The 16157-nt window shown below is 37.1% G+C and overlaps 1 protein-coding gene across 3 annotated transcripts in view; it reads right to left on the bottom strand.

Moving 5' to 3' along the window:
* CNTN1 (contactin 1) overlaps positions 1 to 16157 on the bottom strand; it is a gene marked incomplete at its 3' end in the record, with an annotated part of 284949 nt that overhangs the window by 61765 nt on the left and 207027 nt on the right. The window contains exon 17 of one of the 3 annotated variants that reach the window (XM_079773429.1): positions 4083 to 4162. The exons of the other annotated variants lie outside the window; for them this stretch is intronic. Within the exon in view, the coding sequence (XP_079629555.1) occupies positions 4083 to 4162 (80 nt within the window). Of the gene's footprint in view, positions 1 to 4082; positions 4163 to 16157 lie in introns of those variants that run through there. 3 annotated transcript variants of the gene reach the window in all.

The following is a 16157-nucleotide window of genomic DNA, read 5'->3' as shown; positions in this document are numbered from 1 at the left end:
ATCTGCACATGTTACATAGAATGTTGCCATGAGAAGGGTTATTGCCAGAATCACACAGTTAGTCCGTGGCAGCATGCAGACTCAGAAGAAACTGGGTTTCCTGGCACAACTCACTCAAAATGAGGAAAAGCTCATTTGAAATTCAGATGGTGCAGCCCAAAGGTACCTGCTGCCAAAGACGTCCAAAGAGCCACCTGACGTGTATATTGATGTTCTCTTGAATTTGTCTGTATTTGTTTATACTAGTGTGAATCCATAACTTAAATTTACATGATGTAAAATGTTGTTAGTAAATAAAAAAAGAAAATTTATTGTACATTTGAATAAAATAATATTTTTATTACATTGCAGTCATTGCTAAATCTTTTATAATTCTTACAGTAATCCCTATTTTACAGATGAGAAAACAGACGAGGATAGATTAAATAAAATAATCATAGTCACTCAGCAAATAAATGGAAAGGCTAGGATTTGAACCCAAATGATTTGCCTTGAGATCAACTTTTCAATAACTATATCAAAAACAAGCCTTTAAAAACAGGTAAGTAAAGATAACATCACCCACTTACAAATTAATACTCAATACATCTCCAGTCTCTCGTGATCACCAAAAGGTATTTGTTCATCTTTTCCTGAATTTTACTAGTGTTTTTTGTAATAAATACCTACTTACAAACAAAATGCAAATGTGGTCTCCACCCAGTTCTCATTCATATGCAATTAGAAGGAAAAATGAAAAGAAATGTAATTATTTATCAATTTGTCTTTTCCTTTTTTAGGAATACATTCAATGAAGAAGAGTTTAGACATTTGAGGAAAGGCAGCTAGAAAAAAAAAAAGCTTTTCAAAATGATTACTCACACAATACAAACTAGCTGACCATATTAGTTCAATCAATAATTTAGACTCATTTTCTGATAGATCAAATGGGATAGAAGATATGAAAATGGGACCCTTCAGAATTAAAAAGATGCATAGTAGCTGTAATCAGACCCCAGTCATCAGTGCGGTTGGTAGCAACACTTAAGCAGTAGAACTAACGTACTTTCTCTCTCTGAGGCACTGACTGGCTTTCTAAACAACTAGAGTTGGAACCGGATACAAAAATGTACTGGTTTTGTGGGGACTTCACCCCACATAGCACACACTTTTAAAATAAACCCTGACGTCAAGCCCAAAGGACAACTTGGCGTTGCCTTCCTTTTTTCACTTGCAATTTCCCAATATGTAATTAAAAGCAAAACACCACATACAAATTTACTGTGGTTCATTTTTAATTTTTACTAAAGTAGCAAATTTTGATAAGAAGTTTGAATGTCATGGAAACAAAAATCTTTTCAGAACAAATTATCCCCCCTTTTAAAATAAAATAATCTTAAAATAACAATGCGAAAGAGTATTAGTTATATTAGAAAAGGTGGCTTCTTCTTTTCCAAAATATGTCAAAGTCCCTTTGTTACTACAGTATGATCCCTGCTCTAAAGAGTATTAAGACAGTGGTTGAGTTATAAGTTTATAAAACACAAATTAATGTTGCGTGGCCTCATCAATGTGTAAGGCTGTGCTAAGATGAAGCTGAATATTAAATATCTTTACTCTAACATTTAATGAGAACGTGGTAGTTTTTATATTTCTAAAATTGATTAAAGTGAAATTTGATCCCAAGTAGAAATGAGAATGAAGCTAAAGGGAGGTAAATGAATCTGTATAATTCTAGTTGATATTGAGGCACTTGATCTAAACAAGAAGACTCTCCCTTTCTTGGAACCAGTCACCCTTGTCTTGTGGTTTTCTTTCTAAATTTTATTCTTTCTTTCCAAACCTCTATCTCTATCTGGTCTTGGTGGTAAACTTTCAATTATGGGCTCTGTAAGAAAATGCCCACAAAGGGATTCATGCACCATGTCTCCATGGCGATGTTTACAGACACAGGAGATCCTCACATTAATTTAAATAACTTATTAAAATGACAATTGATCTGGATCGCTGGTCTAAATGTTAAGATAACTCTTTCTGTAACAATAAATCAAGACTAGAAAAAAATTTAAAAACTTTTTAAAAGATGGGAATAAGTAACATCTTGAGATATGTCTTTATTTAAAACTAGAGGCCCAGTGCACGATATTCGTGCATGGGGGGTGGGGAGGGACTGTGTGTCCCTCAGCCCAGCCTGCACCCTCTCCAATCTTGAACATCCCTCTCACAATCCAGGACTGCTGGCTCCCAACCGCTCGCCTAACTGCCTGCCTGATTGCCCCTAACCACTTCTGCCTGTCAGCCTGATCACCCCTTAACCATTCCCCTGCCAGACTGATCAACGCCTAACTGCTCTCCTACTGGCCTGATTACCCCTAACTGCCCTCCCATGCCGGTCTGGTCACCCCTAACTATTCTTCCCTGCAGGCCTGGTTGCCCCTAACTTGCCTCCATTGCCAGCCTGGTCGCCCCTAACTGCCCTCCCCTGCCAGCCCAATTGGCCCTAACTGCCCTCCCTTGCTGCCTGATTACCCCTAACTGCCCTCCCCTGCAGGCCTGGTCCCCCCCAATTGCCCTCCCCTGCTGGCCTGGTCCCCCCCAACTGCCCTCCCCTGCAGGCCTGGTCGCTCCCAACTGCCCTCCCCTGCAGGCCTGGTTGCCCCCAACTGCCCTCCTCTGCTGGGCTGGTCCCTCCCAACTGCCCTCCCCTGCAGGCCTGGTCCCCCCTCAAATGTCCTTCCCTGCAGGCCTGATCGCTCCCAACTGCCCTCCCCTGCATGCCTGGTTGCCCCCAACGCCCTCCTCTGCTGGCCCGGTCACCCCTAACTGCCCTCCCTTGCAGGCTTGGTCCCTCCCAACTGCCCTCCCCTGCTGGCCTGATTGCCCACAACTGCCCTCCCCTGCCAGCCATCTTGTGGTGGCCATCTTGTGTCCACATGGGGGCGGCCATCTTTGACCACATGGGGGCGGCCATCTTGTGTGTTGGAGTGATGGTCAATTTGCATATTACCTCTTTATTATATAGGATAACTAATACATTATTTTAAAAAGAAAATTATTCATATCATATTCAAACTATTCATGTCATGTCCATATTCCTCAAACTTTCTTAAGAGTTCTTTCAACCACAGATGGGGATGCTTGAGTTAATAATGAGAAGTCTATACACTATCCCACACCCAAACACAAACCCATTTAACAAGAGCAAAATATTTTTTCTTCTGAAGAAACAAGAATTGTAAGCATGTCTCTTTGACCAAAGGGGGAAAGCGAAAGCATTTTCAAATAATCAAATTTAAGCAGTTTCAGAAAGAATTGTATGCACTTCAATTTTAATCCTTTACTTCCGCTCAAATCCTTCTGATCGGAGTCTCAATCTTCCTCAAAAAGAAAAGATCTAAGGCTGATGGTAAGAGTTAGTAAAATTAAATATGTATGCGTGCTATTAATGGCTTAGCCATCTTCACTCAAATCTTATTTTCGTGATCATTTTCTCCACGTGCTGTCCACTTTCACTTCCCAATCCCAGCAATTGTTCCAAAATCCCTACAGAGCCATTTGTTAACTGCTGTGTGTTATTCTTTCTTGCCAACGAATATGTATGGCACCAGGTTACCAAAGGCCGCAGGAGTAATGCCCCTTAGCTTATATCCTAATTAAGATGACTCATTAGTCAATTTGACAACCTTGTTCATTACCTGCTTCGGTAAATCAAACAATCCATTCAATAGCAACACTCCTGTATTATAATTCACCAATTTCCTTGTAATTTTTTTTTCAAATAATGGACTAATTTCTGAGATATGTGATTTCAAAGAAAAACAGGATATGAAAACACAAAAATTATACTTGGCCATTAAATGATGCACTGGGTTAGTTCACTAGGCATGTTTCAGATATTAGTGAAGCTGTGTCATGACATTTTTAAATACCCTTTTGCCCAAAGTATGTTTAGAAGTTTCAGAAGGGGAAAAAAACATCCTCTAAGAACTAGATTGAGGGGAGGGATTGGGGAACTTCAGAAGCTACAAGATTGAGTTATTAGTAAAATGTAGTATAATATGTTTAAACAAAAAGATTTTCACACAAGTGGTGAGTGCCCACGATCACCAGGTTGGAGGCAGGCTGGCACAGACGGGGAGAAAAGGATCCACCATGTTTTTCTCTCCACCTTTTCTGCTTTTACCTGCAAGAGGAAAGACCAAGGCTGAAGGGAGAGTGCGGATGCCCAGGTAGGGGCAGGAAGCCATGTCCTTTGGGGATTTGCCACATTTCCTCGATGGGTAAGTTAAAATAATGATCAAAGAAAAACATCTCCCAGTCACTGGAGATGTGAGTCCAAAAGAGAAAAGGCTGAAGTGACAAGCTTTGGGCTAATCAAGCCTCTGCTTCGAAGCAGTGACTGACTCTCTAAAGAACAAGAGCCTCTTGGCAACCCCTCAAAACCCCAAACTCTTGGGCCCTTTGCAATTTCACTCCACATATTACAGCCTACCTATTAAAACATATGCTGAGACCTTGAAGGGCTAATGAGGCAAAATATACTGAGGATGAATTTAATCAGTAACTGTAAAACATTAATCAGCGGTTGGGGATGGATGTCATGATAACTTGTGTATTGAATAATATTGTATTTATTTTTTATGCCTAGCTAAGGGGAAGGAAGTAAAGGAACATTGATAAAAACTGGTCATGGGTGATGTGTGAACTGTAATATTATTATTCTCTTTCATATATATGGAATCGAAAGCTTACAGTGATGAACTGACTAGTCTAAGTCTCCAGGTTACTTAGTGGGTGAAATGGATTTCTAATCTATGTCTAATGCTAAAAGCCATCCCTGCTCCATTGCACCATGCAGATCTTGTAATGACTCCATGTATATGTTTGTGTAATTATATTATTATCTAGAAAATCATGCAAGTAACAAGATGATTGTCCAACTCTTTCACCTACCCAACGCTAGAGTGTAGTTTGATGATTAGAATTAGGCCACTTAATAACCACTAGTGGCCCCCTTGTGATAGTCATTTAAGTAATAGAAATAGTATCAAGGAAAACTTGTCTGTGCTGATTGCTTGTTGAATATGTTGTCATATGAGAAATGGTCACGCAAATTGCTAATTTTAGACATGCTCTCCCCCCAATCTCTTAAATGAAGTTTTGATTGTTTTTGCTGTATTATCAGCGTAGCTTATTTTCAACTTGAGGCTCTGAGTGTGGAAAGAGGAGACTACGCAGTCACACGGGGAGCCTCCCTGAACTGCTCCACAGTGGAGGGCCGTTTCTGGAATTAGTTACAGGAGCTGCCAGCCTGCGTAAGAACCTATCAAACAGTGGTCCTCCAAGTTGTTTAAAGCACAGACATCAGACGGATTTGACATATTCCGGTCAGTAATAGTCCCTTCCTCCGGGGGAGACCCTCAGGCACGTGTGCAGGGGCTCCAGCGGCTGGCTGGTTGAGAGCCAGTGAGACTGTGGAGAGCTATTGTTCAGAAGTGTGTTCTTCGGTGCCACAGACCCCAGACTACTGAGCGACAGGCACATGAGGGTGTGTCACAAGTTCCTTGCTACTAATAATATTGAAAATTCAGACGTTCGGGGATTTTTTTTTTTTTTTTGTAAAAATGCAATGGATTCAAGAATATTCCTGCAACATGCTCTCACTCAGTGGCATTCCAATGCACTTTCAAATAAGAGGGTTGGTGCCTCCAGCAGTGCTGTGGGGGAATTCTTCCTCACCTCCTCCAGGGTCCACAGCATGACCCATGATGGCCAGCATGGGGCAATTAGAAATCGAGGTAGTGTTTTACTTAATAAACGAGATTTGGATTTATGCCCAAATCTGCACTCACTTATAAGTGTATTGGACAGTTAACCATTATAATAAAAAAAATGCTGTGGCAGAATTAATATTGGGAGCTCCCTGCTGGACTGATCTAGTGAGATGTCCTAAGTCACGTAAGTACAGGATGCTATAGTCCCCTTCCAGGAGGCAGTGGATAGGGCAAAACTATGAAACGGCTGGATTTGTAGGATGCCAAGAGAGATTTAGTTGTTCAATCTTTCTAACATTTCTTTCTTTTTCCTTGAGTAGATCTTAATTCCAGTGATGAGGGTAGTTTGAGGAGCTATGTGATAGAAATTCAAAAAGAACTAAAATTTCTTCTCTGGAACTTTTAAAGATTTTTATTAATTTATTGATTGATTTTAGAGAGAAAGAAGAAGGGAGAGAGAGAAACATCAATTTGTTGGCCCCACTTATTTATGTATTCATTGGTTGACCCTCCTATGTGCCCTGACTGGGGTTTGAACCAGCAACCTCAGATTTTCAGGATGATGCTCTAACTAACTGAGCTAGCCGGCCAGGGCCTCTCTGCAAGTTCTTAAATTGACCATAGATTTAGAGGATAAAAGCTTTTCTAAGTTTCTTTCATTCTTAATTGCTTAGGAGTAAAAACTTTTGTGACATAATTAAGTTCTCTGGGGCTGGGCTGATAAGATTGGCTGGTTGCAGAGCAATGTGGTCATTGGACATTCCTGAGACTTGAAATGGCAGACTTCATACAGATCATATATAAGAACAGTGTTTTACTTAAAAGGGATTTTGCACCATTAAGTCTTTTCTTGGTAATGTTTTCAGTAATGAAGCTAAAGTGTTTTGCCTTCTTTTGTTTAATAAAATGAACCAAAAGAGAAGCTATAATATTCAGATTTTCAGATTTCAAATAACTTAAAATTTTATTCTATTCTCTAACTTAACTTCAAATTATCAATGCCTCAGAGTGTTTGGGGTAGAATATCTAATTAATTTCCTAAAATAAATCATACACTAACAGTGAAACAGATGTACAATATAAGCTATATGATCTGATTTTTATATTTGGGGTCGTTAAACTTAAGGAGTAGGAGCAAGGAAAGTAGGTAATATAGTAAGTTTGAATCACTGATATTTGGCCATGTCTGGATTTGTAATATGAAATATAAAAAAAAATATATTTTTAATTCATTTGCCTATGAATAGGGATTACCAGTCCTCCCACTAGACCTTACAGCATTTTGTTAGGATGACATGATAAAATTCACATGAAAGTCCTGTAGATATATCTATTACAATCTAAGACATTTAAACATGTTGAATGAATTTTTTTAAGGCCAAAGAACATATTATACAATCAAGTTTTAAAACCACCCTCTATAATTTATTTACTGGTTTTGCTATTGCAATTATAATTGTATGATGTTGGCTAGTCGAAAAATATTTTTAAAATTACTATAGCTCCTCCTTATCAGCCATAAATATATCATCAGCAGAAATAAAATTGCAAAGTGCCTGTTAGTGACCCTATAGAATAAACATTTCTTACCCCCCAGAAAAGGCCTACATTTCAATGTTTCCACATTGATTATTTTATCTCATTGAATATATCTGAATTAGCCTTTGGTTATATTATATCACAGCAATACGCTGGGTGCTGTATCTGAAATCAGACTGCCTGAATTCAAACCTTGCTTTTCTACTTGGTGGTTGTATGATCTTGGGCAGGTAACTTAGTCTCTTTGGTACTCAATCTCCTCATGAGTAAATGGAAATAATAATAGTATCTATCTCTTAAAATAGTGCCTGCTAAATAATAAGCCTGTAATAAATATTGCATATCCATATGCACAAGGTAGGGCAAAAATAGGTTTATAGTTATCAGTATGAGAATTTATTATTGTATTATTATTTATTAATTATTACATTATTCTCCATACAAACAACTGTAAACCTGTTTTGCCACACCGTGTAATATAATAAATACACCACATATAATAAGACATGTTTTCATTATAATATATACCATGTAATTATATTTTATTATATAATGTTATACATTAAATTATATAATTATATATTTATTGTTTATTTTATATTCAAAATATGTCTTTTCACAGCATAAAGATTGCAGTTGCAAACATATTTTGCTGGCATAAATTGAAATTATTTTAAAAACATGAACTAATTACCAGTTATTCATGCTCATCAAGCTTTAGGACATCACTGATTATCTGTACTGTTCTTGCAATCTGACATCATTAGCATGATTGTCAGCTTACTGTGGTATTGTCTGGCAAACACACACCGACGTGTGTGAAGTCTGTGGAGGGCACTGGAAGGGGGCACCTGGCAGCATGGCACATCTATGGAGTCCTGAACCCCCGCTCTCTCTCCGGGAATCGGCATGGGGAACAGCAAGTCTGCTGGTTGTTTTTTAAGGGAGCCGGGGGTGCAGGCCAAGTCTGTAGCAATGAATTAATTCCAGTTTGCCAAGAGCTGACCAGTTTGATTACAAGACAGAGAGTCAGGAGCAGGTCATTGAAGAAGAGGGCAAGAAATCCTCAAAGGCAACTTATCTCACTGTAACCCAGTGAGGAAAAAGAAAAGTAATCTAAATTTATAGCGGTGCATATTTCATAACATCATCTACATGTTTACATCACTCACACCATTGTTTTGCTTTTTAAATTTATAAAATGAAGTGTTAAACTAGATCATTTTCAAGACCCACCTTGGAGCCTAAAAAAGTGTGACCATTCCGAATGAATTGTATACTTTGTTAATATGGCTGAAAATTTCCTTGAATTTACATTAATTTATATTGGCCTTACATTGAGAAATAGGATTTCAAATCATTGATGTACTTTTTAACTTCAGTAGGAATTGGGAAAGCTGTTATATTTACTCAAGTTTTTAAAAATAAAACTCCTAATAAATGTTAACTTTGAAACAATCAAGTTACTTTCTAAGTTCTGTATTTATTATAAACACATATACATTTCAACTCATCATTTCCGCTTTAGTGTATAATGGTTATAGAGAACTGAACTGCCTCTAGTAGTTTTTGAATTTGTTGATTCTCAATGGAGAGGAGAATGCTTAATATCTGGGCGGGCTTCACTACTGATAGATGTATTGCTGTGGTTTAGTGCCAACTAGTGCCCGGATGCCTCAGAATGGCGCTCCATCATTGGTCCAGCCAGTGAGGGCATGGAGGGCCATTTTCCTGTCTCAATCCCACGAGGGCTGATGAGCTGGAATCTTCAAACTGTCTCTGTGGCAAACTCTCTTGGACAGAGCAAGTGGAAAGCAGAGGCAATTATCCAAGTATCTGAGGTAAATGTGTGTTTTTCTGACCCAAATACTTGAAAAACTACCTCAAAGATTCTCTTTGATTTGTCTGTGATGATCTGGACACATCTTTCTGCCTAAAGTGAATCTCTTTTCTGGACCTCTTCACATGGATGTGTGTGATGTGTGTGTGTGATGTGTGTGTGTGTGTGTGTGTGTGTGTGTGTGTGTCTGTGTGTGTGTGTGTTGTGTGCATTGGGGGCGGTAGGTATTCGTGTATTTGTATGCCTGTCTAACTTAGTGTATATACTACACAAAACCTTTTTCTCTTTTGTTCTAAATTTTATGATTAAATTGATTTATTTAAAGCTCCTTTTGAATGAATTTAAGAGTCATGCCTTAACAATAATTTTGAATATAAATCCACATTTGATTACTGAATAATAATTTCAATATATACAGGAATTCTTGAACACAATATGAATATTTATGCCTGATACCACAGAAATCTAAATCCTGATTTAGCACCAAGAGTTTCACAAACATTTAACATGACGGCAGACTCTGTGTCCCTTTTCTTTCACTAATATCCAGGGTCTCTGAATTAGCCATACAAATAGAACATTAAATAACCCAAAAGTTAGAAATATAAACTTTTAAAATACATGTCTTTGGCTTTACCTTTTACCACAATGCTTTAAAAATAAATTACTATTTACTAGTGTGTGCCAGATGATGGAAAGGAAAAGGGAAAAGAGCAGAAGCCAAAATCAGCAACTTGCTACTTCGCAGCAGCAGTTCTAGGACAGACTTGGTAATCTTTCTGGACCATATCAAATTAACTATAGAAAGTTTTAGAGTACTAAATGTTAGAGTACTAGCTATTGACATTTTAGAAATTAACTATAGATTTTATTTTTATACTATCTGCAAAAGCTGATTATAATGAGAAAACTGAATTGGAGTTCCAAGATGATTGTCACAAAGGAGATGGGTAATACAGGGCAAGTCTCATTCTTTCAGAGATCAATTTTTGTAAAATTAAAGCATGAGCCCTGGCCGGTGTGGCTCAGTTGGTTGGCCATTGTCCCATGCACTGAGAGGTTGCAGGATCGATTCTCGGTCAGGGCACATGCCCAGGTTGCGGGCTTGATTCATGGTGGGGGTCCCAACAGATGTTCTATTCTCACAACAGTGTTTCTCTTTGTCTCTCCCTGTCCCTTCCCTTCTCTCTAAAAATCAATAAAATATTTTAGAAAATAAAATAAGAGAATGAAAGTTGTTTAGATTATTTTAAGGACTAATCTAGATTTAAAATTGCATATTCAAATTTGAACATACCTGCAAAGATTTTATATAGCTACTGTAAAGAAGTTGGAAGGAGCCCTAGCTGATTTGGCTCAGTGGATAAAGTATCTGCGGACTAAAGGATCCCAGGCTCGATTCCAGCCAAGGGCATGCTGGTGTTGCGGGCTCGATCCGCGTGTGCCCCCCCCCGCGCCCCCCCCCCCCCCCGTAGGGGATGTGCAGGAGGCAGCCAATCAATGATTCTCTCTCATCATTGATGTTTCTATCTCTATATCTCTTTCCCCTTCTTCTCTGAAATCAATAATAATAATAAAAATTTTAAAAAAGAAGTTGGTAGGAAAATATATAATATAATAAATGCATGATTTGCTAAGGGATCATTAGGACCCTTTGTATCTTAACAAAATATGTTTATCTATTTTATATATTTTTTAAAGAAAGAGTATTAATTAATCTGAAACAACACCTCCAAATAAATGATTCAAAAATATTTTTGCCTGGACAGTGAAGAAAGGTAAGCCTTGTATATGGTCTCTGTTAATATAGAACAGCTGGAAGTAATACATCCTCAAGAGAATTTTCTGTAAGAAAGACCATTAGCTAACCATTATGATGATGGTATAAAATAAAGCAATATTATTCAGACTAAAATGTATATTGACAGCTTTCATCATATTACTTATTTGGCTATGTTTATTTATCCAACACAGAATTTAAAAGTGGGTTAGTCATCAACCAAAATGACCTCCTTAAGAAAGAATCTGGTAACCATATCATTAGGCCAAGTAATAAAAACTTCAGTGGACTACATCAAATAAAGGTGACATCTAACTTATATGCTATTTCATTCTGTAACTATATTTTGGCCTTAAAAATAAAGAGGAAAGCTTTAGAGAAATACATACATACATGTTCCCATTTAAATAAAAATCTGCATATAATGGTATAAGTTTCTAATATAACAATATTATTTTGTTATATTAGAAACTTATACCATTATATGCAGATAAAATGATTTAACAATTTTATATTACCCACTTTAACTTCACTTACTTTAAAAACATTTATAGCCCGGCTGGCATGGCTCAGTGATTGAGTGTTGACCTAAGAACCAAGAGGTCATGGTTCGATTTCCGGTCAAGGCACATGTTTTGGATGCAGGCTCATCCCCAGTGTGGGGCATGCAGGAGGCAGCCATCAATGATTCTCTCTCATCATTGATGCTTCTTTCTCTCTCTCCTTCTCCCTTCCTCTCTGAAAAAAAAAACAACAAAAAAACAAAACAAAACAAAACAAAAAGCATTTCCAGCCCAGCCCGTGTGGCTCAGTTTGTTGAGCATCATGGTTCAATTCCCTGTCAGGACACATGATCTTAAGTTGTGTGGGCTTGATCCTCAGTAGGTGGTGTACAGGAGGCAGCTTCTACCTTCTGGGCTCCCTTTCCCTTCCTCTCTCTGAAATCGATAGAGATATTTCAAAAATTTCCAAATTTTATGCAGCCTATATTGGGGTTGAGAATGAGACCAAATGCTTCAGGTACTGAAAGTCTTTTCTCATTTTTTTTTCTTTTTAAATTTCAGCCTTGCACTTTATAAAATTTGTTTAATGCATTATATCAGATGTAAAAGGGGGGGGTCTGAAAATTGTAATAATTATTGCATTTTCTATTTTGGCAATTTTAATGGCAAACAAAGCCGATAGCATTGCCAAGGATATTTATAATATTGCAGAAATGCCATGGAAAAACAGTAAAATATGAAGGTCAAAGCCTAATTTCTTGCTTTTGTGGACTAATTTTATGGTCCATTTTTGAATGCTGTCCAAAAGTGCACTCATGAAAGAGAATTGAGATTTGGCACGTTGTATAAATGTTCCCACAATGCTGCTGAATAAATCTTGAAAAGTCTTTCCCCCCAAAGGACACTTCTTTAGCTGAAGAGCTTTAAATCCTCTAGGAATAGCTTTGCTAAAGAACATTCATCCAGGGATATACATATGTGTCACACATGCTTGATTTAGCAAACTGAAATGCATTTTTATGGGACCTAAGAAGTAAAACATTTGTTACAATAACACAGAAGGAAATTTGTATCAATCCTCTTAATTTCGATTTTTACAAAAGAAATTTAAAATCATTTTAAGTCCTATAGCTGGTTCTTTTTTCTTAAACTAAGAATAGTTTTAAAACCTGAAGGACTTTTAAGTATTAAGCAATTAATAGTTGTTTGACTTGTACATTTCTTTGCCTATATTATACACACATATATTATAAAAGCTTGGTTCTAAAATTACCTCTTTCACTGATATAATATTATTTTTAATTGATGTCATGAGATGATAGTGACTATTGCTGGCTATGATAATCTGGTGAAAATCATAAATACTGTTCCTAGGAAAATGCACATACACATGGAACTTTATGTACAATTTCAGGATGTCCATGGAACCCTTGATGTCTGTCCAGGTTATAATACCCTGGACTAGATAGAAACAAGTAATTAAGTGGATAAGTGGACTGATAATATTACTTAAGGCAGTTGTTCTTCTTATATATTATAAGAAATATAATAAATAAAGTAATTTTATATCCCATGATTTAAATGTGTAAAGCATATTTGAAGGTCTACTTTATATACATTTTAATACAAATTATATGGAAGTACATCTCACTATTTTAATTGCAAACATCTTTTGATATAGAATGAATACCTTTTATATTACTAGAAATAAAGTTTTCAGAATAATTATGACTCTGCTAACTTTTAAAATGCTAAGCAGGGAGCACCCTTCTAGTTGATAGATGGAATGCTGCCCAATTCATGAATTGCTTAATAAAGCCAATTAGATCTCCAAAAAATAAAATAAAATGCAAAGCAATGCTTTTCATCCGCTCATATAATTTTATGAACATGATGCTGCAGTGCAGGGACTTAAAATGCTATCTCATATTTCTACTAAATACACTTGCCAGGTTCCATTGCTTTAAGATATTGTTCTAGAGACTAAAGGTGTGAGAGAATGAAAATAGTTATAATTTTACATAATACCTGCTATAGCTTTATTTTATTGAGTAAATAATGCATATTATGCTGTGTAAAATACACATTATGATGATTATCAATTATGTTAAGTATGTGTGAGTAATATATCATTACCATTCTTCAATGATACCTGTAAAATTTATTTCTGAATACTGGGAGTTTACTATAATGTAATTACTATATGAAGAAACTGATGTACATATATTCTAACATAACCACTATTATAATAATAATATTCATTTAATACAGGGTGGGACAAAAGTAGGTCTTCAGTTGTTTGTATGGAAAATAATATAATCAATATCTATCTATCTATCTAGATAGGTAGGTAGATAGATAGATATTTTTATCTACACAAAATAGAGATATTTTTATATTTTTATCTACACAATTTAAGATTATGTAAATTATATCATCTATCTATTTATCTATATAAAAGCCTAATATGCTAAGTGTCCGACCAATTAGTGGACCTTTCTGTCGACCACTCGACCAGTCATTATGACGAGCACTGACCACCAGGGGGCAGGCCCTCCGACCGGTAGGTTAGCTTGCTGCTGGGGTCCAGATGATAGGGTGTGGGCGAGAAAAGCAGGACACACCCTGGAGGCCTCCCACAGTCCCTCCCCAGCCAGCCAATCTCCCGCAGTCCCTCCCTGGCTGGCCAGGACCCATCAGCCCCAATGGGGACTGGGCGAGATGGCCATGATCAGCCCGATTGCAAGCCAAGCCAAGGGACCCACCCATGCATGAATTCGTGCACTGGGCCTCTAGTAATTAATAAAGAATAATAGAAGAGCCCAGCTGGTTTGGCTCAGTGATTGAGCATTGACCTATAAACCAAAAGGTCATGGTTTTGATTCTCTTTCAGGGCACATGCCCCGGGTTGTGGGCTCAACCCCCATTAGGGAGTGTGCAGGAGGCAACTCATCAATTATTTTCTCTCATCATTGTTGTTTCTATCTCTCCCTCTCCTTTCCTCTCTGAAATCAATAAAATATATTTTTAAAAAAGAATAACACAAGAATAAACTGAACTTAAATAAACTCTCTTTGATTTAGTATTTTGTAGCCTTGGAGTTTTATTAATATTCAAGTAAGTGTGATTTGAAATGAATGTCTAAGTTCAGTTAGTTAAAGAAATTTCAGCTAGAATTCTTAAAGCTCTCTTGGAGAACACATTCAACTAGAATAAAATGCTTCTCAGAAATTTCCCAGTGTGACGTGGAGACTCCATATTATCATTGCTCTACAGGGAAATGCAGAAGGCACATGAGATTGAGTGAAATTGTATTGATCTAGATCTGGAATGGGGATTGAGAAAAACAAACCACAGATAACATTTTATTTGTCTGTGCAAAAATATTAACTGAAATGTGCAATTAAATAATGGTGAAGAGATATTTCTAGTAGGTAAAATATGAAAAAGTAGATTTTTTTTCTAATAGAAAAATTAGATACAGACACATAGAGAAAATGAGAGCTATGAAACTATGCATGGGAATTCTGCAGCTCACTAAAATTAATTTAAAATTATGTAAATTATACAACAGTAGGGAATATGACAGGTACACAGATTGTTATAAAACACTAGAGAAGTAGTAATTGTGAAAGTTTAGAAGAGTGGCTCATATTTGGAACATCCAGAAAGGACTCATGAATTTGTTAATACTTGAGTCACACTTTTTTTAAAATATATTTTTATTGATTTCAGAGAGCAAGGGAGAGGGAGAGATAGAAACATCAATGATGAGAGAGAAGCATTGACCAGCTGCCTCCTACACATCCCCTACTGGGGGTGGAGCCCGCAACTCATGCATGTGCCCTTGACTGGCATCGAACCTGGGACCCTTCAGTCTGCAAGCTGACGCTCTATCCACTGAGCCAAACCGGCTAGGGCTTGAGTCACACTTTGAAGGATAGATAAGATTTGAACAACAAATGATGAGAACAGGACATGGAAGGAATGCTGTGAACCAAGGAACAGAGGTAGAAATGCTAGGGTATTTTTGTGGATTAGTTGGATAGTGGAGTTGGTTATGAGGAATGGTGAGAGATTAAGGCTAAGGGCTGAGGTAACCCATGGGACTTCTTGGGTGCTTAGTTAAAAGGAATGATCTTCATTGTATAGGCAGTGAGTGAAGAGCCCATGGATGATTTTGGAAAAGATAAAGCATGTTCTGAGGTGGCCTCACATCTATACAGTATTCAGTACCAAAGGGGTTATATTTTCAATATGCATCAGCACCCTCTCAAGTATTTATAAGAATGAAAGCACTAGTCTGAAAACAAGCACAGAATAGAAACATGACATATATGTAAATTCACTTTTGATCCAAAGATGATAGTAATAAATAGATAACATTGGCATGAGCTTATTTTTTCCATAAAAAAATAAAGAAGGAAACACCACTATACTCAGCACATACAAAAGTATTAGCAGGAACTGAGAACTTCTGGTAAGCACTAAGTTTACAAGCACAAGCATTTAGTAGGGGGTATGTGGTATAAGTTTCTAGAAGACATGTAGTTAGTAAAACAAACAAAATCAGTGTTGTTTACTACTTGTCTGGCAGAAATTATTCTTAGGCATGAGAAGCTGTTCTCAAGGATCAAGACTCGAAATATCTAAGAATTTGGGCCAGAGTTACCAGAAGATTATACATATTTATGCAAGTGGAACAACTTGGGCTTTATAATTTTAGAATGTGGCAACTCTTA

Source organism: Cnephaeus nilssonii (genome assembly GCF_951640355.1).
Source record: "Cnephaeus nilssonii genome assembly, chromosome: 6".
NCBI classification, from domain to species: domain Eukaryota; kingdom Metazoa; phylum Chordata; class Mammalia; order Chiroptera; family Vespertilionidae; genus Cnephaeus; species Cnephaeus nilssonii.
Note: the sequence above shows the minus strand (reverse complement) of the source record. Positions and strands in the feature narration are given on the sequence as shown.